Raw genomic sequence first — 27,500 nt, 5'->3', positions numbered from 1 at the left:
AGTAATTTAAAATTTGGCTGCCATCCCATGGACCTCGATTGACTGTAATTTAAACAACTGGGTTATCAATCATTGTATTTACATCCTATAAAGTTATACAATGTAACTTTAGATGGTGAACAACCAAATTACTTTGAACTTCTTTGTATGTGTGGGGAACATGAAGACATCACAAGTGTTTGAGATTGTTGATGTAATGTACGTGTAACAGTTGAATAGTCTGTTTGTCTTACTCAGAAACATCTCTTTTGTTACATCTCCAACCTTGGTAAGCTGACTTAAAAGTGATACAAAACCTGAAAAGCAATGATTAAGAGATAAGAAATCAGGAAAAGAAAAATAATTAACCTTAACACACTGACTCCAGGGAGTAAGACTTACAATGTAACAAAATTTACCTTATTATAGGAAATTTAGGATCCATGAAATTAACGCAAAGTGTTAAAATTTGCCTTAATTTATGTTGGGATAATTAAGGTGAGTGTTAAATTGTTTGCGACATTAAAAGTGCAGCATTAATTTCCACATACTTAATTTTCCTTATTAAATAACCCTAATTGTGAAACCTTCCCAGACATTCATGACACCTAAAAACAATAAAATAAGGTACAAGCTTTCTTTCTTTCCATTAACCCCTACATTTAAGAGAATTTTGAGAACTGTTTTGTTGACCAGAGAGCTCAGTCTTGTTCAGTGATTTCTTTGCATCCAGTAATGAATAATCTTGTTCCAGTGGTCACCACCAACTGTGTCACGTTAATTTCCTTTATTGCGAAATTCTGCCTTCTCCATTACGTTGATTTTCTTTATGCAAGAGTCGTTTTACATTGCCTTAGTGTTACTTTAAGTCGCGTTAATTTCCTATCATAAGGTACTCTGTCTAACACCAGACAATTTTACTTGTCAACTGGGGGAATCGTAGGGCATCCTAGGAATTCTGAGGGGTCAGTGGGTTAATCAGTCAAAAACCCTTCCATTAAATTAAATGGGATATAGTTTTTCAGTGAGTGATGAACCCATTGACTTCTGGGGGTTCCCCATTGACAAGTAAATTCATCTGGCGTTAGACAGAGTAAAATACTAAGGGTGCGTTCGATTCACCCTATTCCGGAATAGGAATACGAAGAGACTTAGTGATGATTTAAAACGGCATGTCTGGCATTTTGAAGCAACAAGGATAATAAAGATAATTTATGTATAAAATAGCATTTTAGCAAGTGTTTGACAATTTTAATGTGAATATACGTAAAAAAGAAGGATTTCTGACTTCTATTCATGTATTCCTATTCCGGAATACCGTCAATCGAACGCACCCTAAGTCTAGCTGGTTTAGGTGTCAAAGGGTTAACCCATTGACTCCTGGGAGTGAGACTTAAAGAAATTGACCCTGTCTATTGCAGATGATTTTACGTCCTAGGGTGCCCCAGGGCATGGGTTAAAAAATCAAAGCATAAGTGCAAATCCACTATTATTGTGTTAACTTCAATCAATACCTTTTTCATAATCGCCACTGCATAACGGCCTCAGAACTAAATTATCACCAGGATTATTGATAGATAACCCACACTCGTGTAATCTGGAGACACCTTTACTAAGATCAACTTCTTTTAACAATTGTCTGTCAAACATGGGCACTGAATCCTCTTCATCCTACAATAAAATGGAGTAAGAATTATTGAAACTTGTCACACACGCTCATCAATTGACCACACATTTTTCGAAGATGACTAATCAACAATAATTATTTGAAGATTTATTATCTCTGAAAAATGCGTGGTTTCGCCCAATTTTCTTTTTGGATGCCAAGAGCACTTGCTAAGTTCTGCTTTCTCTGCATAGTTTTGAACCAGGCAAAAATATTAATCACTGTATTAATAAGAACCACCCATAGGAAATCTGAGTATCTCAAGATGCGCAGAACGTATGCGCAATAACAATAGTAGGCACTGTCCTTAACTGTGATTCAGTGGCTGAAGTAGTGTAGCAGCTCTCGTAACCAGCTATTGTTTGGTATTGTAAGCCGTTTCATTGTTTAAATTGTTTAGCCTTTTGTTTTTGGCTAGGGTGGTGAAGCAATCACATCGTACATGTACAGTACGTTACAACAGGTGCTAAGTCACCCAAAAAATCAACTTGGCTTTGGTTTAATTAATGACACTTGATTGGCACATACACTGGAGGTATTTTTTAAGTACTCAAAATTAAAGACAAAAGCAGCTTCTGCAATCCATATGCTACCACCATAAAGATAATGGACCAAGGAGAAATTAGTGTTTTCATGCCTATATTCTGTTAACTTCATGTGTTGTGATTTGATTTACAGTCTCCCCACTTACACTGTAGCAGAGCAAATAACAATAATAATAATAATTACTATTATTATATTGCAAGCAATTTTCAAGCTAAATGGAGCAGTCTGATTGGCTGGTTTTTGGTTGGGATTTTACAGAACAGACCATTACCATGGAAATGGCCCATTTCTGTATTTTTTCTCTCTCTCTCTGGAAATTCAAAAAGTTTTTAAAAAGGAGGAATTTCCTTTACTTGTAAACGCTGCCGTTCAAAGTTTGTTGATGGAAGACATCACCAAGTGGAGAAGTGTCCGATCGCTCCAAGAACGGATGCCATGTTCAACAAACAACTTAATAACCATGCTTGCTCTTGGCTGTAGTGGGGAATATTGGCCCTCGGTCATTTTTATATGGACCTTGCTGCGCTAGGTGCTAGGTTATTGTGCTCAGCTAAATAAAAATTTCAATCATTATTATTCTAATTTTTCTAATAATTATTACAATATTATGATGATAGTGAAGATTATTATTATTATTATCAGTATCATTATTTTGTTATTATTATTAAGGTTATTATTGTTATTTTCAATCATTTGTCATAAAACCCACTGCAAACCACAATATGGGGAAGACATCATTGACATCACCTTTTGTCATTAATGTGCCAACCAGAGCCTCGTTCGCTGTCGAAACAAAGGGTCTTTTGTTCCTGTGGTTGGCACATTTGAATAACAAAAGCAATGTTTGCGCAGGGAACTGGGGCGAGTTTCAAATTTGAACCAATGAATAAATTGACACCATCACATAAAAGATAACATTGAGATTGGTCATCTGCCCAAGTTTGATGCTTTTAGGTTGACTAGAGACCAAGTTACGGACTTTAAAACATAGTCAAAAATCCATACAAACGTCTCTAATTTTGAGGCTGCGACCCCCAAAACCATAATAATTATAAACTCTTAAAAAATTTTATCAGATTTGGGGCAATTGGAAAATCCTGTCATGGTCCTCCATCTGGAAATAGGAGACATGAAAAATATGAATATTACAGAAATCATAAAAGAAATTGAAGAGTTTATATGGTTTTGGGGGACGCAGCCTCAAAATTATAGACGTTTGTATGGATTTTTAACTGTGTTTTAAAGTCCGTAACTTGGTCTCTGTTCGACCTAAAAGCATCAAACTTGGACAGATGACCAATCTCAATGTTATCCTTCATGTGATGGTGTCAATTTATCGATTGGTTCAAATTGGAAACTCGCCCCAGTTCCCTGCGCAATTCCAAAATGGTGTAATAGTGATGATGTCCTCTTAAATGAAAACAACGACAAATTCCACGTAAAAAACAACAGGTTGTTCTCTTTTGATTAAAAAGGAAGCAGAAAATGGGTATTATTTACGGAAAAATCCAGCAACGACTGCAAACTACAGAACTGAACCCCCAATATACCTTTAAACTTAAATGAATAAGATGTAAATGAACATTAATCAGGAAATTAGTCACACAGAGATCGCTATTTTGATCTTGTCTAAAAGCTAACTACTACTACTACTTCTATGACGACTCCTAAGGTCGAGAATCAAGCTAAATTTAACACAAAAAAGTCGCAAAAAATATAAAACCCTTTTCCCTACCACTTTCGCCATGCTTTGGAGGAAATGAAATTGCCAAGTAACACATCACACAACCATATTTGGAAACTACTCTTCCACGAAGGCCTCTGACCATTGTTACAGTCGTCACGGCAACGATCATGGCGCCTTTTTGTTCTGGAATGAGTAACGACAACGCACGCAAACTGTCAAACGTACAACTTCAAGGTTTTACTCCTAAGAAACCGATTGGTCCCTTGTTTTTGTATGTAAAAAGGGAAAACTCTTTTGTTGTTTGATGAAGGAAATTTATCTTCGAAATGGATGATGTTTTGAGCAGTCACGCTGTTGTTTCAGCAAGACCTCCAAAAATTCCTATGGCTCACTCAAAAAGACATTCTCTGCAATCCACAGAGTCGATCGCCAAGTTTCACAAATTGACGAAACATTCCAGCCAACCTAAACTTCGCAAAGATGTGCTGAGCGGTTCTTTGACTAGTTTAAATTTAGACAGCTCCAAGAAATATTCCAGTTTGGCTCAGATAAACACTCTGAAAGCCAGTGCTAAAACTTTGAGTGCTAGCAATCTTGCTGCTATCTCAGATTCCAATTTATCTTTGAAGGAGGCTATGCCTATGCGAAGCTATGATGAACCTAATTCGTCGTTCTCGGAAATCAAGAGCCATTTTGAAGAGTTAGTAAAGTGTTACTATTGCCAACTTACGAAGGGTTGTGGAAAGAATGATTGTAGAAACAAGTTTTGTTTTTCCAGTAAAGATGGGATTCGCCTCACTCCTGATGTTGCTGGAGTTATGAGCATAGAATTAGCAACGAGAAGTAAAAAATATGTTTGTATTGAAGAAAGAATGAAACACGGACCCTTACCAACGAATCTGTTTGGTGGAGAGCCAAACAAACCCAGACCGTTTCTTCATTGTATGTTCTCGACGACGCCCTTTAAGACTTTCTTTCAGCCCAGCCTTTCAAGAAAAGGTTCTGCTACAAGTTTGAAACAGTTACCATTGCAGAATGAGGACAAGAGGAAAAATTCAGGAAATCATGCAACAGGATCCTCTAGCGTATTAAACTCTGCAAATGAAGTGGAAGATTTTGAAGGATCTGACAAAAGAGCAACGAAATTGCCCTCATTGGAAGTCAAGGAAGAAGCAAAGAAACATGTGTTTGCCTTAGACTCAGAATTCTCAAAGTTAAATTTGTCGGGTAATTTAGTGAACGACCATTCATTGCCTGGAATGCCACCAGAGCTGTTCAGTTCAAACAGTTCACTCAACGATGTTATTGACTTGGAAGAATTCGAGAAGGAATGTGCTCTTGAGATGTCATCAGGTCACATGATTAATGAGTTCTCCTTAACGCACCTTACACTACCAATGCTGGAGTCCTCTGTCAAGAATTACAAACAGTGTAAAGATCCAGCATTTCTTATTAACACCATCAGGACGGTGTTTACGTCATCTCAAGCTCTAAATGATAGTTTTAGGACAGGTCAAGGAGATGATCGTGACCTCCTAGATATTCCTGCTATTAGGGAAGCATACAAACTTCTTCTTAACCTTGAACCAAAAGTCATTTTCATACAACCTTTCATTAATTCCATAGAAATCCACCTTGCCTCTCTGTGCTCAACTATTATAAACCCTGATGAAGTTGCACAATTGATTATTTTATTGGAGAACCCTCTTGTTCAAGAATCGCAGGCAATTTTGCGTAAAATTTGTGTGGTGTTGAGTCACCTACCCACAGATTCATGGCAAGCAATGACTAGTATTTTATCAAGCTATGACATGGATTCTCTCAAACACTTAATTCAGGTATGTTAACAGAAATGCAGTGGTTGATAGGGTGTATTAGGGAGACGTACAGATTTCAAAGAAATGATAACCAATATAATAATACTACTAATAGTTACTATTATTGGTCATCATTTCTTTTTCCTTTCTAGCAAGATCTCTTTTCATTTTGCTTTCGCTTGGCTGACGAGTACGCGAAAAGAGACCTCTGCTATGGCTTGAAACTCGTTGTGTTGAGTATGCGTATGCATGTATGGTTACTTAGCGACTGAATCCTCACATGATACTTCACGTGGTGTGGGCTCAGTTAACAAAAAAAAAGTCACTGCTTACGAGCCAGAAGGCCCATCAGGCCGGCGCTTATCTCCGGTTTCAGTAGCATTAAGCAACTAGGAGTATTTATACTCCCCCCTGGATGGGATGCTAGTCCATCACAGGGTTACCCCCAGCATTACGCGGTACCCAATTATACACCTGGGTGGAGAGAGGCACCTTGAGAGGAAAGTGTCTTGCCCAAGAACTCAAGAACTCACTTAACAACAGCCGAAATACTGAAAAGGAATGTGTGAGACGCAGCGGGCATAAGTCACAATCAGCAAACACATCATGGGGCATGCAGTTTGTAGTCGTGCCGTCCAAGGTTGTGGACAGCGGTTCGATCAAAGTGAGAATCGACCCCATGGCAGAGGTCTCTTTTCCCGTACGTATCAGCACAGCGAACGCAAACGAAAAGAGATCTCTGCTAGTAGGGAACATTTCTTTGAAATCTCTCAACTGAAGAATATTACATGTATTTTGATGTTAACTGAACTATTTTGAATAAGGTGCTGGGAGGGGGCGGGGGAGGGGGGGGGTGGAGGGCGGAAGGGGTACTCCCCATGTGGGTATGTGCTGCCTCAAAGGGTATGGTTTTTTATCCATTTTGGTCTGAAATTATAGGGTATGGTTTGTTCACTCAAGTCTTGAATTGGGTATGTTTTTTAGAGGAAGCTTCTTCATAATTTAAGTAATGGAACAGGGTGAAGTTTTTTGAAATAGTTATCACACCATTGCAGTGGTGAGAACACTCTCCTACCACCAATATTGCCCGGGTTCAATTCTCAGATTTGTCATCACATGTGGGTGGAGTTGAATTTGTTGGTTCTCTACTATGCTCCAAGAGGTTTTCTCCAGATACCCTGGTTTTTTCCTCCCCATAAACCAACCTACAATTTCATATTTGTTGATTTGATTGACCAATTTCGATATATTAAAATTCAGTCCGAAACAAAAGACATCATCTTGATGCTCCCTGGAATAAACTCATACAAATCGTTATATTTATTAATTCCCCAGAGCCTCGAGATGATGCCTTTTGTCTCTAACTGAATTTTAGTATATCGAAATTGGTGTGTTTGTGCCCCAGCACTAAATATAGTTAAAACTTAAATAAAGTGCATTATTCTTTTTATTATGGCTTGCCCAAAGGAAAACACCAGGTCCCTTCTAATCACCAAATTCAAGTCCTGTGAGTCAGACAAAGTTACCATCTAGATGACAGATCTGTAATTTTTGCTTGCATAGTCATCTTTATCTGCACCTCCCTCATCTGCAGTCAAACAGTCTACATGTATGTGGCCTGTTTCAGTAAATAATAATTAAATTTATTATTGATCTGAACCTGAACTGAAGGTGTTTCTCTTGGTACTCCAGTTTTCCTCTCGAGTCAGAATTGACTACCAGAGAACTTAACATCTGACTGCTCAGAAATTGAGTCGTCAATAGTGACACTGTCCAGAGGTTTTAGGGTGGGTGTCTTTAATAGGATCTGATAGAATATTAATGACGTATGGTAGCCCTCTTAAGTAAGCAGTTTTTCCTTTGATATAACCCATCTCTTCTAATAAGTTACTCCTGCCTGTTGTTAATTTTATAAAGAAGCCACCAGTACTAGTGTAGTTTGATCAGGAATAAATTTTGATGTTTTTGTTTGGACATTCTTTTTAGGTGTTTCAGGTGTACTTGAGCAACATTATTTCACCAGGTCAATGCAATGAGCCACACTTGCTTGAGACGTGCAAAGCTCTTGCTCTACTGTACGATAGTTGTTGCAATAACAACAAAAGCAAAGGAGAGCAATTTGTTTCCCTTTCGGAGTTTTATAATGAAGACTTGTCACTGAAAATGGATTTTAAGAAGGAATATGAACACTGGAGATCAGTGAATGAGACGAAAGGGTAAGCGTGTGTTGTTAATCATAGCACTTTGCGGATCATGCACTGAAGCCTGACTTGCAAAAACGCTTGATAGGTCTTTCCAACTGGCTAGTGATTCTTCCTGACCAGTGGATCGCATGTTGAACCAACAAACTCCGTTAACATTCTTTAATGCTTACCTACTGACCTAAATATTCAGCAGATTTACTTTGAAATTCTTTTCTGGCCGCAGTGCTGGTGATGTTCTTGTTCCAGAAAACTTGCTTTAAGACTAGATGTGTGGGTTGAATGGCAAGTAGGAAGAGTACTTGATGATGCAAAACAATCCTTGGCTTACATGTATAATTTTGGTTTCTTTGTCTTTTAGACTGGAAAGTGGTAAGAAGTCATCTCTTCTTGATTATCCATTTATTTTGGATCCAACATCAAAGGTAGGACATAAGCAATCTTCCAGTTTCACTGAACACACCAGTTTTAATGCAGGAATAAATTTGCGATATTTAAAGAAAGTTGGGCTCACAGAAATTTAACTTCTTCTTTATTAGTCTTTATACCATGGGATAAAAATGTAATGGGTGTCAATAACAAGAAGCAGTTAACACTTGAATTTAATAATTTGAAAGCTTGTTCTGATATGCAACATTAGTCTTGTAGCCAAAACTGAAGGTCAGTATTAAGTCGCTTTGTCATTAAAGACTTTTGGGGATGTTGAAGGCTCCAATGTCACTAATTCAAGTAAATTGTTGATTTCTGTTGAGATGAAGTTTCTTTTTATTCAGGTGCGAGTGCTGAAAATTGATGCCGTCTCACAGATGAGAGTAGAGTATCAAAATGCAATTGTGCATCAAGCACGAGTGCAACAAGCTCGGAGAATACGAGAAGAGGTTCAGAAAGATGAACCTGACTTGACGGATGCTGTGAAATCTGCCATGTGTCCTTTTCTTGTTTTAGAGGTTCGTCGTGATCACTTGATTGAAGACACTCTGAACCAAATTCACCTCAAGGTAAAACAAACTCTTCCTGGATTATCATGTGCAAGTAGAGCAAGTTTACAGAGATGTACGAGTAAGAGCAAGATAATTGTTTAAGGTAATCTCTCCAACCAAATCAAAAAATGAAACAGTGAGATAGCTTGAAATTAGCGGTCGTCCGGTTTTCCCAGACGACCAGAAAGTTTACCGGGCCACTAGTTTTTGGTAGAATGAAAAGCTTGGTTGCCTGAAGAAAAAAACAACGGACAACCCAGCCAAAAATAGAAAATGAATTACATAAAGCAGCACCTAGCCTGCGAACAGCATTTCCGGTCGTCGCTTCTCTGCCTCCGAAAAAAAAATTTTTCGGAGGCAGAGAAGCGACGACCGGAAATGCGTCTGCTGTTCGCAGGCTAAGCAGCACCCGACTCACTTGTCGGTTTTCTTTTGTCAATGTCCGATAGTAGTGCGATGTTAAAGTGCCCATAACCTGAAAAGTTTTATTTTCCTATTTGAAAGTCCATATTAAAAAATGAGCTTTGGCGAAAGAATTTTTCAATTCCAGCGAGAGGCGAATTTTCTACGATTTTTTCAATCCTACTTTTATTTGGTACACCCCTTCCGCTGGTCAGGACCTCACGGGCTCGCTGTGACGTAGATTAAGGAATGCTTGTTGGCGTGGGTCTTATCTTTTCTTACTAATCAACGCCAAGGTATCGCACAGCGATCGTTTTTGGTATTTTTCAGTCAACAAAAAAATCAATCATGCCTATATTTATCATCAAGGAAAGTGCCTCTGAATCTGGAAGTGAATAAACTGGCGATTAAACAAAAAAGAATTTGAGGCGAGTAGTTGCCGGTCTCGACGAGTCAGCCAGCGCTAGCACTGAAACCCAGAACTACACGGAACCCTACGTGGAAGAACCATTAGCAGACGAGGAATGGCTACAAAATTACAGAAAAGAACAAGAGGATAAGGAAGGACTCGCGAGGGAATTAAAGTCAACGCTTGTGTCTGTCCCTGTAAGCGAATCTCATCCGCCTTCAACGATCTTTTCGTTTTGCTGTCCATACAATACTGAAAGTCATACTTTTTGAAGTGAATCTAGCACAGTGAAGAAGTTTTACCAGGCTTCTTTTTACCAAGACAAAATCTGCAGCCATTTTCCCTTCTTTTTTGAGGTATTGCGTTTTGCGAGTCGAAGGATTCCTACGTATACTTAATCTTTTTTTAGGATCAGCTGTGTTGTTACATCGAGTGGTTACGCATCTTTCAGGCATTTTCAAGGGAATTCACAGCAGTATTGTGACCGGGAAGAATCGATAGAAGACTAAGGCGAATGGTGAGCCAAAATGGCGGCAAATTTGAACGTTTTCCAATTTCATTTTCAAATCGGGTTTTGGAAAATCGCAATTTTTTTTTCGCGAAACGTCTATGAGATATGTGTAGATTCAGATGACTAAGTGAGAAAAATTAGGTTATGGGCACTTTAATGCTATTTTCATAATTGTGCGGAATCCATCTTCTCAAGCACCAACGGCCAAATGGGAGAGGACAAAACGTGGAGCCGTACTCCATGGAGTACCCTATGGAGTACCCAAATGGAGTACCCAAATGGAGTACCCCTAAAAATCATTTATTGGTCAAATTTAATACTTTATCAACATGGCGAGGTAACCATGAGACCCGATTGGTTGATGGCAGGGTGTGAAATACATTTTCAGCCTCACCACTTGTTGGCCTACTGAATGAAAGTCTAAATGATGATGATGATGGACTGACTTATAGGACCCAATGGCTATCTGGGCTATTGGTTAAAGAAGCTAACATCTTTGCATGAACGAAGCACCACTCAAGTGAATTAAATAATAAACAACCAAGCAAACTGAGTTACCCGTAGGGATGACAACAGGAAGAACTGCCAGAAGGACCCTGCTAGAGGCAATGCAGTAGATAATTTTCAACCACTATCCTGCTTGCAACTGATGCAGAAACTTATGTATGACTGGGATCATTTCTGAGACCATGTGTAAGTTCCTTGAGGAGAATCAGATTCTACTGGAAGAGCAGAAGGGGTGCAAAAGACCACCTTCTTATTAATAAAACAATCCTAGTGGATTGTAAAACTAGACATCAGAACCCAGCCATGACATGGGTAGACCATAACATTTAGCCTACCACATGTTCCCCCATGGTTGGATCAAAGAGTGTCTGCAATTTGCACACCTATCAGCCGATATGATGGGGTCCATAGAGAGGTTGATGGACAAATGGTAGACAGAATTGACATCGTGTGGGGAGGAGCTGGGGGATATCGACATAATTAAAGGTATATTCCTGGAAAACAGGTTATCATTTGTCGTGTGTACCCCTAACCCATATCTTAAGGAAAGTAAAACTGGGCTATGCGCTAGATGGTATTAAGATCAACCATCTATTATTCATGGCTTATTTAAAGCTTTTTGCAAAAAAAAAAAAAACGACTATGAGATTGACAGTTTAACATTTACTGCCCACGTCACCAGTCATGATATTGAGATACAGTTTAGGATCAAAAGGTGTGGTGTTATAACCCTGAGGCGGGAAAAAGTAGCAGAATTGAGATAGCGAACGGAGAGACAATTTATAAGGAAGTTGAGGACGAGGGATATAAGTACCTGGAATTTTGTAGATGGATACGGTCAAGGAAAAAGAAATGAGGGAAGTGTTTAAATGGAGTATCCAAGAAGGGCGAGTCTTGTCATGTCTTCAAACCTGAATGAAAGGAACAAAATTAAGGCGACTAACACACGGGCTGTCTCTCTCATGAGATACGGGACAAGAGTCATCAAGTGGAGAAAAGAAGAATAGGAAACTCATGACGATGCACAAGAAACGTCACCCTAATAGTGATGTAACAAGACTGTATGTAAGAAAGAATGGAGGTATAGGGTTAATAAGCTGTGGGAATTGTGTCAAAATGGCAGAGAATAATATTCATTCGTATTTTGATTGGTTGACTGGATTGTCTCCGTCCTTTTTGATTGGCCAAAGTAATTACTTTGGTTTTGGTTTTACGACATGGAAGGATTAAGCATCGCGTTTCGGCAAACGGCAAACGTCGGACTAAAGTTTACGTTTTGCCAAAAATGGAAGAAACTCGTTTGATATGAGCTCATTTCTTGCGTGTTAGCAGCAGGCGATCAAGTAATTTTTGATAAAGAGAGAGACAAGTGAGGATAATATAATTTTCATGCTTTTATGACAAGCAGCTAGCCCACCGTTTCGCGTTCGCCGTTTCATGTTAATGCGATGGTTAATCTCTGTATTATTTTGGTGGAGTCATTTTTATGTTTTACTTTTTTTCTGATATCAGTTTTTTTGGGTAGGAGTTTGACTTGAAAAAGCCTTTGAAAATAAAATATGTCGGTGGAGGTGAACAAGGCCTTGACATGGGAGGACTGCAAAAGGAATTCTTTCATATGATCGTGGAAGCCATTTTTGACCCTGGTAAATATTGTGAACACTCCTTTCAGTATTGCTGTCTACATCTCTCCAGGTAGCATGAGACGAATTTTTATCACAATTAACGTTGCAGGCTATGGAATGTTCGCGTACATCGAAGAGAGTCAAAGCGTTTGGCTCAACGATTCGTCATTAGAGTCCGAGAAAGAGTTTGAATTAGTTGGTATTCTACTCGGTCTGGCAATCTATAATGGCGTCATATTAGATGTACGTTTTCCACAAGTCATTTACAAGAAGCTCCAGGGAGAAAAGCTTGATTTGCAAGATTTGATGAGCGTCCAACCTTCCCTGGCCAAGAGTTTGATGCAGTTACTGGAGTTTGATGGAGATGTGGAAAATACGTTTTGTTACAGTTTCCAGGTATAGTAATTTATTGCATTTCTGGTTATCCTGCATTGTAAACGATCCTGTGCGAACAAAGTCTCTGAAGCGCAGGAGATATTTCCGCTTTCCGGTCACGCCGACCGGTTGGTTCGGGGAGGTCGCAGGATCGAACCCCTGCCGGACAAATACTCAGGGTCCTATCTCGGTCAGTCGAGCTGCGCGCTTTTCTGGTCAATCGCGTTTTGTCACGCAATCGCGAGAAACGTACGAGAGAGACTTCCCACGGCCATTTCTATCGATTGCATGACAAAATTCCACTGACTCAACCAGCTTGCGTCTCGACATAGAAGAGACCACAAGCACCGTCTCACAAGGCGGTGTTGTGGTCTATCCCTGCTAGGTTTGTGTGCGTCGGAAGCGTGACAATGTCGGAGAAGTAGAACTGGATTTAAACCCTTAAATTGCAACAGACCGTGTGCAGCAAACCACCTCATATCATAAATGGAAATAAGGCTTTAATTGTTTACTAAAGGGCTTAATTATTTTGTTTAGCAAGATGGGGCAGTTGCAGTGATGACAAACCGTTATAAAAACTGTGTTATGTGTTAATAGGTCTCATCAAGCGAGTATGGTAAACTTCGGAGTGCTGAGCTTGTTTCGAATGGGGAGAACATTCCGGTTACAAAGAGTAACAGAGAGCTGTTCGTAACGCTCTATGTTGAGCATCTCCTTGTCAAATCTGTTGAACGACAGTTTATGGCGTTTTCCCGTGGATTTCATAAGGTGGGTCGTTGAACATTGTCAGCGGAACTTTAATTGGAAGAAATTTAATACAAATTTGTAGGTATGGAAGAATCAGTGTGACATAAAACCAATTGCAATTAACCAGCACCAAGTTACGGACTAGCCTGTTCCAGGTTCCCAGATAGTCGGGAAAGCGAAAAGCGAAAACTGCGCGCAAAAAACGCGTGGGCGCTGTGGTCGAGGCAAGGCGTCAAGCTCACGCGCGTTTTTCGCGGGCAGTTTTTACTTTTCTCTTTCTCGACCACCTGGGAAAAAACGAGTAAAAGAAATGTAAGGCTGTAGTCTAACAGGACAATTAACTCAAATACTTAGGCACGTTTTTCAACGTTCTCATAAAAAAGACTTTACACCCACAACGTGTCGCAAGGTATTAGTAGCTGCTGAGCAAATTGTGGAAACTGGCACATAAAAATATAGCAATTAAAACTTTACAAGAAAACAGTAAACTAAACCATTTTACGTATACGGTGGACAGTTTGAAATCCATTGTTTCAAATAGCTATTATGGGATTCTAAGAGGGCAAATGCATACTAATTTGCCCTGTTAGCTTGTAGAATTTGGGAAAATATATCATGTAATATTAAAACTGTACCTTTTCCTTCATTTATTAAACAGTATAAGCGCTACCTCCTTGACAGCCAAACATAATCCCAACCTTCCTAATTATTATTATTTTTTTGTGTGTTTGCGAACTTAATGTTAAGACTCCTAAGATGCAACTCATTGATATAAATAACGTCACAGTATATTTATGTAAATTTGTCAAGTTGTTAATTTATTAAAATTAATTTAATTTTTATCTGTACATCCAATTTTGCCAGCTCACTTCTATATATATATATTGCATATATATATATTTTTTCCTTTCATCTAATGGACCCTTCTACTGTTTTTGGCGCCATCTTGGTTGGGAGGCAAACACGGCTAAATTTACAGTGAATGTATGGGATTTTGGCCGACTTTGAACCACAGTAGCGCCGCTAAAAAGAGACGGATTTCCACAGTGATAGTGTCTTTTAAAAGACATTTATGCTGAGATTATTTTCATGAAATACAAAGAACAGATTCAGGCTACAACGACCATAAACGAATTTTTAAGATTCCATACAAACCCTTCTAGAACCATCACGGCAAATTGCCGAAAAAATAGAAGCAACATGAGAAGATTTACGATTCGAATTTATGGACGTCGTACCTTCCTTAATGGCCTTATTTTCTGTTGAATGAATGATATCAATAAAACTATTTTAAAGTAGTGGAAAAAGTTGGAAATCTATCTCTTTTTAGCGGTGCTACTGTGGTTCAAAGTCGGCCAAAATCCCATGCATTTACTGTAAATTTAGCCGTGCTTTGCCCCCCCAGCCAAGATGGCGGTCAAAAACCGTGGAAGGGTCTATTCCTGTGGTGGTGGCTATCTCGAAAGCTTTTGCTACTATGGACACTACGCACTTTTCCACTTTTTCTCACTAGTGTATGATGAGTCATTTTCCTTCTTTCTTTTTACTGTTGTGCCCATTATGTATTTTCTGAAATAGTGCATAATAATAAAATCTTGAACAAATCTAATCCTTAGAATTCCATAATAGCTATTTGAAACAATGGACTTCAAAATAGCCGCCTTATCCGTAAAATGGTCTATAAAATTTTTGTCTGAGATATAGACGTACTTGTATTTCGTTGCGTGAATTCAGTACTAAGAAAACAACAAATAAAGAACCTACAGGAAAGGCTAGCCTGGCTCGCTAAGCATTTTTTAAGAGGTATTACATGCTGGTTAACGGCTAGCCATTAACATGCTGGTCAATGGCTAACCATTCTTCGAGCAACCCGGGCCAGTGCTTTATTTAGTAAAAAATCCATGTTGCTAATTGCCCTCTTGATAGACACGACACTAAGTTTGCTGTGAATGCCTTTGCTCACCGTACCTCAAAAATAGGGTCTAGAGATTAAAAGTTCGCTCAACTTTGCACGTAAAGTGTAGTCATGGACACGTTTCAATCTCACTTCCCACGACAAAAGACGCAAGTTTAAAACTCTTTGATTTCCAGGAGTGATCGGTACGTAAGTTCTCCTCACGATTTCAATGAAACGTCAGTCCGCCAAGTATTGAGAATGAAGAATATTATCAGCTTAAGAGGTGCGATTTTGATATAACACCAAATTCTCATGACTACCCAACAAAGAAATCCATGGTACTAGTTAGGAGAATGAACGTTTCGATCGTTGGGACGAAGGAGGATAACGGAGAACTTTCCTAGAAGCTTCAAAAATGACGGAACTGCAAGAATCAAAGAAAGTGGCTTTGTCTTTTCTAAATGTATGTGTTTTCGTTGTATTAACTTGAAATTGCTGATACGAGTGGTTGTAGATTAGTTGAAATGATCATCTTATGTTCTCTCTCAGGTGTGTGGAGGTGAAGCCCTAACTTTGTTTCGCCCTGATGAATTGGAGCTGTTAATATGTGGCTGTCCTGTCATAAACTTTCACGAACTTGAGCTAGCAGCAACTTATGAGGATGGCTACAATTACAATCATCCTGCTATTCAAATGCTCTGGGAGGTGGTCAATGAAATGACTGTGGGGCAAAAGAAGGCCTTCCTGATGTTCGTCACCGGAAGTGATAGGGTACCTCTAAAGGGACTTGCGAACTTGACATTTATTGTGCAGCGGCATGGGGAGGACTCGGACAGACTTCCGGCTGCATTAACATGCTTCAACCGTCTTCTCCTGCCTGAGTACAACAGCAAGGAAAAGCTTATGGAGAGACTGATTGTCGCCATTGAAAACTGTAAGGGGTTTGGTTTGACTTGAATTTAGTGCAAACTGCCAACCTTGCACAGCTTTCAGATAGCTGATTCGCTTACCTTTCAGAAACAGGCAAGGACAACGGAGCGTATTTTGTATTGGGGGGCGGGGGGGCATAACAAGCAAGGGCCGGAGATGCAAATTGGTGGGGGGTTCCAGGGGAATTCTCCACCAGAAAGTTTTGAAATCTTGAAGCTTGGAAATGCTACTTTCACCATTCTCGACGAGATATTAAAAAAATAAAAGTGGATCAACTGTAAAATAGCAGGAACCATTAAGGAGAGTCTGTTTTTGCCCACTGCAAACGTGGTATCTGACCTTAGAGACCAAATCACGTGCAGATACTCATTAAAAACAAATAAAGTAATAAATCCAGGTATTTTGGTAAACCAATAAAATGATAAATACTTTGCTAAAACAATCTATTCAAGTTCTTTATTTTCAAGCAAGAGACCAGCAAGACATTTTCGCGTCCTCGATCAACGCAGTTTTGTGCCATTTTGGCGCAATCCTGGTCGTAAGCAAAAATCCAGTTTTATGGACGCAGTCATCAGTCTTCCGTTGTGCGCGTTCTGAAAACGTCGAACAGAGTTGATGAACAGTTACAGTGTGACTGAGCCTATGATTAAACTTCCTTCAGGAATAATGAAGAAGTTAGGGGTCAGTTTCTCGAAAGTCCCGAAACTTTACGGGTCATATTCGGGTGTCACAATTTCCGTTGTATCTCAGTAACAGAGCGGGTTTGAGTCGTCAAACTTCACAGTCATTTTTCTTTTTGTTAGCTTGAAAACATGTTAAAAGATCGTCGTTGTAAAACAAGTGGTTGACAATTTCACATAATGGCTTTTCGGGCCCGAAACGTTTTCGGGACTTTCGAGAAACAGGCCCCAGGCCGAAGTCGTTCAAAGACTGTGTAACTTTATCCACTCAGTGGATAAGTCGCTATTCAGAGGATATATCGAGGGTGCAAAATTTTCCAACTCGCCTTTACTTAAATGTGCTTAGAGTATACATATTCGCGGTTACGCGAGCAAATACTTAAATCCAGCTTTCTCACAGAAACAAACTACAGGATAATGACTTATCCATCGGATAAACTTATCCCGCCTTCAAACAAGTGGAGCCTGAGTGTCGCAGGTTCAACAGCCAGATTTTTCATTTACAAGTAGCCCACAACGTGTTTCAAGAGGTTGTTAACGATCTTTGATTCCGTTCCACAAAGGTCATGACTAAAATGGTTACGCTACAGTCAGGTGTGACAGTTTATGACAAATACATAACAATTTTCAACTTCAGGGCTAAACAAGAAAGCCAAAACCCGGTCATTTCAAGTAAGATTGTTTGTAGCGGAGCGCGCGCGTGCGGAGCACCATTGTTAAAAAAATAGGGTAACCCATCGATACGAGAAATGTTGGTTTTTCAGGAATGAAAATAGATTTTTTATTGTCAACTGGAAGTAAATAACAATCATCTGTACTCTTTTGGACATAGAGAAAAAGTTGGTTTGTTTGTTTGCTTTGCTATAAAATGCGAGCGAACAAGTGCTTTTTTAATCCGTTTTCCCAACTGGTTTTCGTTGTGCCTCGAGTGACAAGAAAGTTTTGCCCTTATGTTATAAACACGTAATCGCAATGAGTTCTCGTAAAATTAGGGGGAAATCTCACTAGCTTGTGTTTTCAGAAGTTTGTTTAAAGCACCTAAACGTTATTTAAGTGTTGGAGCGGATCTTGTTTGAAAGTCGTCCTTTGGTTGCCTTGCCGTAATGTGGATGATTTTGTTTTTAGGGATAAAGTGGAATAAAGAACATCAGTAAAACTCTTCTTTGACCTTGAACTGACCAAGTTATTTTTTTTTACGTCTTCTAATTTTAGCGTGATTCCTATTCGTTGGCTATTGACAGTTGACTCTGAAATGGCTTTTTTCCTTTTCCATTAGCTCGTTGAGGATGTACTTGTTTTCTTTTAAAACTCATGCGGTTGAAGAAAAATTCATTGCCAAACTGGTGAAGTAAATTTCACTCGAAAAGCCGATGTCGTACTCATCGCGTCGTGATTCATGCGATATCGGTTTTTAGCGTAAAATTTACCGTGGAAGTCACTAGTTAGGCAATGAATTTTGCTAGAGAAGAAGGCAAAGAAAATGATTTAATTATTCAAGCAGCAACTGGAAACATCAAAACGCGAACAATTCGAAACCTTCTATTTTCACCAACCCTCGAGGCAGTAAGAATAAATAACCAGAGAGCTCCGGTTTTAGGCTTTGCTAAATCTATATATTAGTGTTAAGTACTAACGTGCACTATTTAAGAATCCGCACCCGTTCGAGAATGGTTGGTTATTAATTACGTCGGGGGTGACATAGCATCTTTATCTCGCTAAGCTAATGCTTTGTTATGTAGTTGTCACAAATTTTCTTTCAACACATGGAGCACCTGTCCAGTATCACATCATACAGGTGGAGAGCAAGAAATGGCTTGGACATTACAAACCGGCCAGCCACTGGGACGGATGAGTTCCAGGTGTTCCTTTTGCAGAAGTCGTCATTTCGTCCATGTTCAAAAGAAATAGTTTTGGAACGAAAAGGCGCTTGTAATGTACTTTTGAAAGAAAGGTGCCGGCAATGTACTCTACAGGTGAATAAAAATCACCTTTAAGGGAAAGACCTTGCTCACAGACTCGCTGATCACTTAAGTGATCTTCTAAGTGGCCTGTTAATCATTGGTAGGCCAGCCTTGTTTTTCAAGCTTTGAGCTGCCCTTTGAAAAGCAAAAACAACCGTCCCTGGGTGGGATTAAACCACCAACCTTTCGGTTAACAGCCGAACGCGCTAACCCATTGCGCCACAGAGACACGTCTTGGTAGACTATATTATTGTGCAAAGTTCCACTGGTCAATCTTGTGCACGACCCTGCGATGAGTCTTTTAAATCCCTCCAGTCATTTTTAGGAATGAAAAAAGCACTGACGACAAAAACAACAACCAGCCTAGAACGTGTTCTTTAAGAAGTTGTTAAGGATCGTTTGATTCCGAATTCTACTGAAGGTAACTCTGGAGGGCATTTTTTCCGCGCGCGAAATCTGTGATTTCTTTGTGTTCCTCTTTGTGACGTTTCCATTCCAAGGCACCCGGACTCTCCATGAACAGCCTGTCTGTTCTGCCGTCTGTTCTGTTTTTAACGAGTATAATCAGCTTATGCCTATTTCGAACACTTCTCGACGAAACAACACGCCTACAACGCCCTTCAAGAGGTTGTTAACGATTCTTTGATTTCGTTCCACTAATGCACAGTCTTGAGGGCATTTATTCCGTGTACTAACACTCCAGTATCAGGCTTTGTGATCCTGTTTGTGAAAGCTCTATTTGAGAAAAATGTTCAAGTTTCTCAAACACTTCGCAACGGGGAATTAGCTCAAATGGTAGAGCGCCCGCTTAGCATGCGGGAGGTACCGGGATCGACACCCGGATTCTCCACTGCGGACAGTCTATTTTCTTTTGCTAAGTGTAGTCACCTCATGTCTAGCTTGTGTTAAAAGGAGAGAATTCCATGAAATAAAAAGCAGCTGCCAACTTCTAAACAAACTTTTCGTTAAGCACTTGAAACACCTGCCCAGTAGCACATCACACAGCTGGATAGTGAGAAATGGCTTTGACATTCATGGCGACTGAAAAAGATTTAGTCACTTGGGCGGATGAGCTCGACGTGTCCAGCTCGCAGAAGACGTCATTTCTTCCATTTTCAAAGAAAATAGTTTTGAAACGAAAAGGCGCTTGTAATGTATTTTTGAAAGAAAGGTGCCGGTAATCTTCTCTGCTGGTGAATAAGAATCACCTTCGTTTAAGGGAAAGAGCTTATACATATACCCACTTAGAAAACGGGGATAAAGTACATGATCTTCTAATTGGCCTGTAACTCATTGCTAGGCTAGCCTTGTTTTCGTAGCGTACAGCTGCCTTGCGCCCTGTGTGAGTCTGAACCACCAACCTTTTAATTAGCAGCCAAACGCGCTAAACGATTGCGCCACGAGTCTACGATGTCTTCTAATTTCTGCAGGCATTTTGAGTCATTTTAGAAATGAAAGAAGCAGTAGCGACAAAAACAGCAAGCAGCCTAGAACAGTGTTGTTTAAGAAGTTGTTAACGATCCTTTGATTCTGAATCCCGGAGGGCATCTTGTCCGTGCACAAAAACTTTGATTTCTTTGTGTTCCTCTTTGTGACGTTTCCATTCCATAGGCACCTGGGCTCTCAATAACCAGCGCGTATGTTCTTCTTTTACCAAGTGTAGTCAGCTTGTGTCTACAGTTTCTCGAAAGCTAGAATCCCAAGGCATCAAGGCAAATTGCCATTTGCACGGACTTTTAAATAATACTTGACTTATTTTCCTATTTCGAACACTTGTCGAGGAAACAAGCCTATAACGCCTTTTAAGAGGTCGTTAACGGTTCTGGGAGTCCGTTTCAGTAATGCTCAGTCTTGTGGGCATTTATTCCGTGTACTAACACTTCAGTATCAGATTTTGTGTTCCTTTATTTAAGAAGAGTCTTCAAGTTTCCCACACGCCACTGCAGCGGGGAATTAGCTCAAATGGTAGAGCGCCTGCTTCGCATGCGGGAGGTACCGGGATCGACACCCGGATTCTCCACTGACAATCGTTATCTTTTACGTAGTGTAGTCCGACACCTAATGTCTTGCCGTTCTTGTAAGAAGAGAATTCCATGAAAAAATGAACAGCAGCTAACTTCAAATCAAGGTCTCTTTTCTTTTAACACATGGAACACCCGTCCAGTATCACATCATACAGGTGGAGAGCAAGAAATGGCTTGGACATTACAAACCGGCCAGCCACTGGGACGGATGGGTTCCAGGTGTTCCTTTTGCAGAAGTCGTCATTTCGTCCATGTTGAAAAGAAATAGTTTTGGAACGAAAAGGCGCTTGTAATGTACTTTTGAAAGAAAGGTGCCGGCAATGTACTCTACAGGAGAATAAAAATCACCTTTAAGGGAAAGACCTTGCTCACAGACTCGCTGATCACTTAAGTGATCTTCTAAGTGGCCTGTTAATCATTGCCGGGCCAGTCTTGTTTCTCAACCTTTCAGCAGCCCTTTGAAAAGCAAAATCAACCGTCCCTGGGTGGGATTGAACCACCAACCTTTCGGTTAACAGCCGAACGCGCTAACCGATTGCGCCAAAGAGACACGCCTTGGTCGACTATATTATTGTGCAAAATTAGAGTAGTCAATCTCGTGCACGACCCTGCGATGAGTCTTTTAAATCCCTCCAGTCATTTTTAGGAATGAAAAAAGCACTGACGACAAAAACAACCAGCCTAGGACGTGTTTTTAAGAAGTTGTTAAGGATTGTTTGATTCCGAATTCTACTGAAGGTAACTCTGGAGGGCATTATTTCCGCGCACGAAATCTGTGATTTGTTTGTGTTTCTCTTTGTGACGTTTCCATTCGAAAGGCACCCGGACTTTCTATGAACAGCCTGCCTGTTCTGCCGTCCGTTCTGCTTTTAACGAGTATAGTCAGCTTATGTCTATTTCGAACACTTGTCGACCAAACAACACGCCTACAACTCCCTTCAAGAGGTTGTTAACGATTCTTTGATTTCGTTTCACTAATGCTCAGTCTTGAGGGCATTTATTCCGTGTACTAACACTTCAGTATCAGGCTTTGTGATCCTGTTTGTGAAAGCTCTATTCGACAACAATGTTCAAGTTTCTCAGAAACTACTGCAACGGGTAGAGCGCCCGCTTAGCATGCGGGAGGTACCGGGATCGACACCCGGATTCTCCACTGACAGTCTGTTTTCTTTTGCTAAGTGTAGTCACCTCATGTCTAGCTTGTCTTGAAAGGAGAGAATTCCATGAAATAAATAGCAGCTGCCAACTTGTAAACAAACTTTTCGTTCAACACTTGAAACACCTGCCCAAGAGTACATCCCACAGCTGGAGAGTGAGAAATGGTTGGGACATTCATGGCGACTTAAAAAGATCTAGTCACTTGGGCGGATGAGCTCGGTCTGTCCAGCTCGCAGAAGACGTCATTTCTTCCATTTTCAAAGAAAACAGTTTTGGAACGAAAAGGCGCTTGTAATGTATTTTTGAAAGAAAGGTGCTGGTAATCTACTCTGCAGGTGAATAAGAATCACCTTCGCTTAAGGGAAAGAGCTTATGCATATACCCACTTAGAAAAAGGTGATGAAGTACATGATGTTCTAATTGGCCTGTAACTCATTGCTAGGCTAGCGTCGGTTATCGTAGCGTACAGCTGCCTTGCGCCCTGTGTGAGCCTGAACCACCAACCTTTTAATTAGCAGCCGAACGCGCTAATCGATTGCGCCACGAGTCTACGATGTATTCAAATTTCTGCAGGCATTTTGATTCACTTTAGAAATGAAAGAAGCAGTAGCGACAAAAACAGCAAGCAGCCTAGAACAGTGTTGTTTAAGAAGTTGTTAACGATCCTTTGATTCTGAATCCCGGAGGGCATCTTGTCCGTGCACAAAAACTTTGATTTCTTTGTGTTTCTCTTTGTGACGTTTCCATTCCATAGGCACCTGGGCTCTCAATAACCAGCGCGTATGTTCTTCTCTTACCAAGTGTAGTCAGCTTGTGTCTACCGTTTCTCGAAAGGTAGAATCCCAAGGCATCAAGGCAAATTGCCATTTACACGGACTTCTAAATAATACTTGACTTATTTTCCTATTTTGAACACTTGTCGAGGAAACAAGCCTATAACGCCTTTTAAGAGGTCGTTAACGGTTCTGGGAGTCCGTTTCAGTAATGCTCAGTCTTGTAAGCATTTATTCCGTGTACTAACACTTCAGTATCAGATTTTGTGTTCCTTTATTTAAGAAGATTCTTCAAGTTTCCCACACGCCACTGCAGCGGGGAATTAGCTCAAATGGTAGAGCGCCCGCTTCGCATGCGGGAGGTACCGGGATCGACACCCGGATTCTCCACAGACAATCTTTATCTTTTACGTAGTGTAGTCCGACACCTAATGTCTTGCCGTTCTTGTAAGAAGAGAATTCCATGAAAAAATGAACAGCAGCTAACTTCAAATCAAGGTCTCTTTTCTTTCAACACATGGAACACCCGTCCAGTATCACATCATACAGGTGGAGAGCAAGAAATGGCTTGGACATTACAAACCGGCCAGCCACTGGGACGGATGGGTTCCAGGTGTTCCTTTTGCAGAAGTCGTCATTTCGTCCATGTTGAAAAGAAATAGTTTTGGAACGAAAAGGCGCTTGTAATGTACTTTTGAAAGAAAGGTGCCGGCAATGTACTCTACAGGAGAATAAAAATCACCTTTAAGGGAAAGACCTTGCTCACAGACTCGCTGATCACTTAAGTGATCTTCTAAGTGGCCTGTTAATCATTGCCGGGCCAGTCTTGTTTCTCAACCTTTCAGCTGCCCTATGAAAAGCAAAATCAACCGTCCCTGGGTGGGATTGAACCACCAACCTTTCGGTTAACAGCCGAACGCGCTAACCGATTGCGCCACAGAGACACGACTTGGTCAACAATATTATTGTGCAAAATTAGAGTAGTCAATCTTGTGCACGACCCTGCGATGAGTCTTTTAAATCCCTCCAGTCATTTTTAGGAATGAAAAAAGCACTGACGACAAAAACAACCAGCCTAGGACGTGTTTTTAAGAAGTTGTTAAGGATTGTTTGATTCCGAATTCTACTGAAGGTAACTCTGGAGGGCATTTTTTCCGCGCACGAAATCTGTGATTTGTTTGTGTTTCTTTTTGTGACGTTTCCATTCGAAAGGCACCCGGACTCTCCATGAACAGCCTGTCTGTTCTGCCGTCTGTTCTGCTTTTAACGAGTATAGTCAGCTTATGTCTATTTCGAACACTTGTCGACCAAACAACACGCCTACAACTCCCTTCAAGAGGTTGTTAGCGATTCTTTGATTTCGTTTCACTAATGCTCAGTCTTGAGGGCATTAATTCCGTGTACTAACACTTCAGTATGAGGTTTTGTGATCCTGCAACGGGGAATTAGCTCAAATGGTAGAGCGCCCGCTTAGCATGCGGGAGGTACCGGGATCGACACCCGGATTCTCCACTGACAGTCTGTTTTCTTTTGCTAAGTGTAGTCACCTCATGCCTAGCTTCTCTTGAAAGGAGAGAATTCCATGAAATAAATAGCAGCTGCCAACTTGTAAACAAACTTTTCGTTCAACACTTAAAACACATGCCCAAGAGTACATCCCACAGCTGGAGAGTGAGAAATGGTTGGGACATTCATGGCGACTTAAAAAGATCTAGTCACTTGGGCGGATGAGCTCGGTCTGTCCAGCTCGCAGAAGACGTCATTTCTTCCATTTTCAAAGAAAATAGTTTTGGAACTAAAAGGCGCTTGTAATGTATTTTTGAAAGAAAGGTGCCCGTAATCTACTTCGCAGGTGAATAAGAATCACCTTCGCTTAAGGGAAAGAGCTTATGCATATACCCACTTAGAAAAAGGTGATAAAGTACATGATGTTCTAATTGGCCCGTAACTCATTGCTAGGCTAGCGTCGGTTTTCGTAGCGTACAGCTGCCTTGCGCCCTGTGTGAGCCTGAACCACCAACCTTTTAATTAGCAGCCGAACGTGCTAAACAATTGCGCCACGAGTCTACGATGTCTTCAAATTTCTGCAGGCATTTTGAGTCATTTTAGAAATGAAAGAAGCAGTAGCGACAAAAACAGCAAGCAGCCTAGAACAGTGTTGTTTAAGAAGTTGTTAACGATCCTTTGATTCTGAATCCCGGAGGGCATCTTGTCCGTGCACAAAAACTTTGATTTCTTTGTGTTCCTCTTTGTGACGTTTCCATTCCATAGGCACCTGGGCTCTCAATAACCAGCGCGTATGTTCTTCTCTTACCAAGTGTAGTCAGCTTGTGTCTACCGTTTCTCGAAAGCTAGAATCCCAAGGCATCAAGGCAAATTGCCATTTACACGGACTTCTAAATAATACTTGACTTATTTTCCTATTTCGAACACTTGTCGAGGAAACAAGCCTATAACGCCTTTTAAGAGGTCGTTAACGGTTCTGGGAGTCCGTTTCAGTAATGCTCAGTCTTGTGGGCATTTATTCCGTGTACTAACACTTCAGTATCAGATTTTGTGTTCCTTTATTTAAGAAGAGTCTTCAAGTTTCCCACACGCCACTGCAGCGGGGAATTAGCTCAAATGGTAGAGCGCCCGCTTCGCATGCGGGAGGTACCGGGATCGACACCCGGATTCTCCACTGACAATCTTTATCTTTTACGTAGTGTAGTCCGACACCTAATGTCTTGCCGTTCTTGTAAGAAGAGAATTCCATGAAAAAATGAACAGCAGCTAACTTCAAATCAAGGTCTCTTTTCTTTCAACACATGGAACACCCGTCCAGTATCACATCATACAGGTGGAGAGCAAGAAATGGCTTGGACATTACAAACCGGCCAGCCACTGGGACGGATGGGTTCCAGGTGTTCCTTTTGCAGAAGTCGTCATTTCGTCCATGTTGAAAAGAAATAGTTTTGGAACGAAAAGGCGCTTGTAATGTACTTTTGAAAGAAAGGTGCCGGCAATGTACTATACAGGAGAATAAAAATCACCTTTAAGGGAAAGACCTTGCTCACAGACTCGCTGATCACTTAAGTGATCTTCTAAGTGGCCTGTTAATCATTGCCGGGCCAGCCTTGTTTTTCAACCTTTCAGCTGCCCTTTAAAAAGCAAAATCAACCGTCCCTGGGTGGGATTGAACCACCAACCTTTCGGTTAACAGCCGAACGCGCTAACCGATTGCGCCACAGAGACAAGCCTTGGTCGACTATATTATTGTGCAAAATTAGAGTAGTCAATCTTGTGCACGACCCTGCGATGAGTCTTTTAAATCCCTCCAGTCATTTTTAGGAATGAAAAAAGCACTGACGACAAAAACAACCAGCCTAGGACGTGTTCTTTAAGAAGTTGTTAAGGATTGTTTGATTCCGAATTCTACTGAAGATAACTCTGGAGGGCATTTTTTCCGCGCACGAAATCTGTGATTTGTTTGTGTTTCTCTTTGTGACGTTTCCATTCGAAAGGCACCCGGACTCTCCATGAACAGCCTGTCTGTTCTGCCGTCTGTTCTGCTTTTAACGAGTATAGTCAGCTTATGTCTATTTCGAACACTTGTCGACCAAACAACACGCCTACAACTCCCTTCAAGAGGTTGTTAGCGATTCTTTGATTCCGTTTCACTAATGTTCAGTCTTGAGGGCATTTATTCCGTGTACTGACACTCCAGAAAGCTCTATTCGACAAGAATGTTCAAGTTTCTCAGACACTACTGCAACAGGGAATCAGCTCAAATGGTAGAGCGCTTGCTTAGCATGCGGGAGGTACCGGGATCGACACCCGGATTCTCCACTGACAGTCCGTTTCCTTTTGCTAAGTGTAGTCACCTCATGTCTAGCTTGTCTTGAAAGGAGAGAATTCCATGAAATAAATAGCAGCTGCCAACTTGTAAACAAACTTTTCGTTCAACACTTGAATCACCTGCCCAGTAGTACATCCCACAGCTGGAAAGTGAGAAATGGCTGTGGCACATTCATGGCGACTGAAAAAGGTTTAGTCACTTGGGCGGATGAGCTCGACGTGTCCAGCTCGCAAAAGACGTCATTTCTTCCATTTCCAAAGCACATAGTTTTGGAACGAAAACGCGCTTTTAATGTAATTTTTGAAAGAAAGTTGCCTGTAATCTACTCGGCAAGTTAATAGGAATCACCTTCGTTCAAGGGAAAGACCTTATACATAGACCCACTTAGAAAAAGGTGATAAAGTACATGATGTTCTAATTGGCCCGTAACTCATTGCTAGGCTAGCCTTGTTTTCGTAGCTTACAGCTGCTTTGTGCCCTGGCCTGAATCGCCACTCTTTTAATTAACATCTGAACGTACTAAGCGATTTCGCCACGATTCTACGATAAGTCTTTAAATTTCCTGCAGGCATTTTGAGTCATTTTTAGGAATAATGAAAGCATTGACGACAAAAAAAAAAACCTGCTTAGAACTTGTTTTTTAAGAAGTTGTTAAGGATCGTTTGATTCCGAATTCTACTGAAGGTGCATTTTTTCCGCGCACGAAATCTGTGATTTTTTTGTTTTCCTCTTGTGAAGTTTCTATTCCAAAGGCATCCGGCTCTCCATGAACAGCCTGTCTGTTCTG

General features: G+C 40.6%; 2 protein-coding genes and 8 non-coding genes across 11 annotated transcripts in view; 5 read left to right on the top strand and 5 right to left on the bottom strand.

The window, feature by feature from the left end:
* The window catches only part of LOC137978394 (glucosamine 6-phosphate N-acetyltransferase-like), a 9,434-nt gene extending 5,447 nt beyond the window's left edge, over positions 1-3,987 (bottom strand). The window contains exons 1-3 of one of the 2 annotated variants that reach the window (XM_068825283.1): positions 3,927-3,987; positions 1,494-1,650; positions 234-296 (exon numbers count right to left, since the gene is read on the bottom strand). In XM_068825283.1, the coding sequence (XP_068681384.1) occupies positions 234-296; positions 1,494-1,650; positions 3,927-3,938 (232 nt within the window). In that variant the 5' untranslated portion in view covers positions 3,939-3,987. Of the gene's footprint in view, positions 1-233; positions 297-1,493; positions 1,651-2,587; positions 2,711-3,926 lie in introns of those variants that run through there. The other variant, XM_068825282.1, reaches the window with a different exon arrangement.
* Positions 3,988-4,046: 59 nt separating this feature from the next.
* LOC137978385 (ubiquitin-protein ligase E3A-like) lies at positions 4,047-18,133 on the top strand. Its single transcript, XM_068825273.1, has 8 exons — positions 4,047-5,716; positions 7,682-7,911; positions 8,258-8,321; positions 8,670-8,894; positions 12,231-12,351; positions 12,440-12,726; positions 13,303-13,473; positions 15,899-18,133. Exons 1-8 carry the CDS (start codon positions 4,205-4,207, stop codon positions 16,304-16,306), a joined length of 3,018 nt encoding a protein of 1,005 aa, XP_068681374.1. The 5' UTR covers positions 4,047-4,204; the 3' UTR covers positions 16,307-18,133.
* A 942-nt stretch (positions 18,134-19,075) lies between these two features.
* On the bottom strand, positions 19,076-19,149 carry Trnan-guu (transfer RNA asparagine (anticodon GUU)). The gene has a single exon. It is a non-coding gene; the product is annotated as a tRNA-Asn (tRNA).
* Positions 19,150-19,697: 548 nt separating this feature from the next.
* Trnaa-agc (transfer RNA alanine (anticodon AGC)) lies at positions 19,698-19,770 on the top strand. Its single transcript has one exon. It is a non-coding gene; the product is annotated as a tRNA-Ala (tRNA).
* A 1,650-nt stretch (positions 19,771-21,420) lies between these two features.
* Positions 21,421-21,494, bottom strand: Trnan-guu (transfer RNA asparagine (anticodon GUU)). Its single transcript has one exon. It is a non-coding gene; the product is annotated as a tRNA-Asn (tRNA).
* A 1,698-nt stretch (positions 21,495-23,192) lies between these two features.
* On the top strand, positions 23,193-23,265 carry Trnaa-cgc (transfer RNA alanine (anticodon CGC)). The gene has a single exon. It is a non-coding gene; the product is annotated as a tRNA-Ala (tRNA).
* A 480-nt stretch (positions 23,266-23,745) lies between these two features.
* Positions 23,746-23,819, bottom strand: Trnan-guu (transfer RNA asparagine (anticodon GUU)). Its single transcript has one exon. It is a non-coding gene; the product is annotated as a tRNA-Asn (tRNA).
* A 495-nt stretch (positions 23,820-24,314) lies between these two features.
* On the top strand, positions 24,315-24,387 carry Trnaa-agc (transfer RNA alanine (anticodon AGC)). Its single transcript has one exon. It is a non-coding gene; the product is annotated as a tRNA-Ala (tRNA).
* Positions 24,388-25,482: 1,095 nt separating this feature from the next.
* On the top strand, positions 25,483-25,555 carry Trnaa-cgc (transfer RNA alanine (anticodon CGC)). The gene has a single exon. It is a non-coding gene; the product is annotated as a tRNA-Ala (tRNA).
* Positions 25,556-26,035: 480 nt separating this feature from the next.
* On the bottom strand, positions 26,036-26,109 carry Trnan-guu (transfer RNA asparagine (anticodon GUU)). The gene has a single exon. It is a non-coding gene; the product is annotated as a tRNA-Asn (tRNA).
* Between the last annotated feature and the right edge of the window lie 1,391 nt (positions 26,110-27,500).

The sequence above is a fragment of the Montipora foliosa genome, chromosome 12 (genome assembly GCF_036669935.1).
Source record: "Montipora foliosa isolate CH-2021 chromosome 12, ASM3666993v2, whole genome shotgun sequence".
Classification (NCBI taxonomy): domain Eukaryota; kingdom Metazoa; phylum Cnidaria; class Anthozoa; order Scleractinia; family Acroporidae; genus Montipora; species Montipora foliosa.
The sequence above is the reverse complement of the archived record's forward strand: the minus strand, read 5'-3'. Positions and strand labels throughout refer to the sequence as shown.

Excerpts from the sequence above, each read along its gene's own strand:
- LOC137978385 (XM_068825273.1), top strand. The coding sequence starts at position 4,205 with ATGGATGATGTTTTGAGCAGTCACGCTGTTGTTTCAGCAAGACCTCCA. Across the intron at positions 7,912-8,257 it reads TCAGTGAATGAGACGAAAGG|ACTGGAAAGTGGTAAGAAGT; the intron begins GTAAGCGTGTGT and ends TTTGTCTTTTAG. Across the intron at positions 8,322-8,669 it reads TTTTGGATCCAACATCAAAG|GTGCGAGTGCTGAAAATTGA; the intron begins GTAGGACATAAG and ends CTTTTTATTCAG.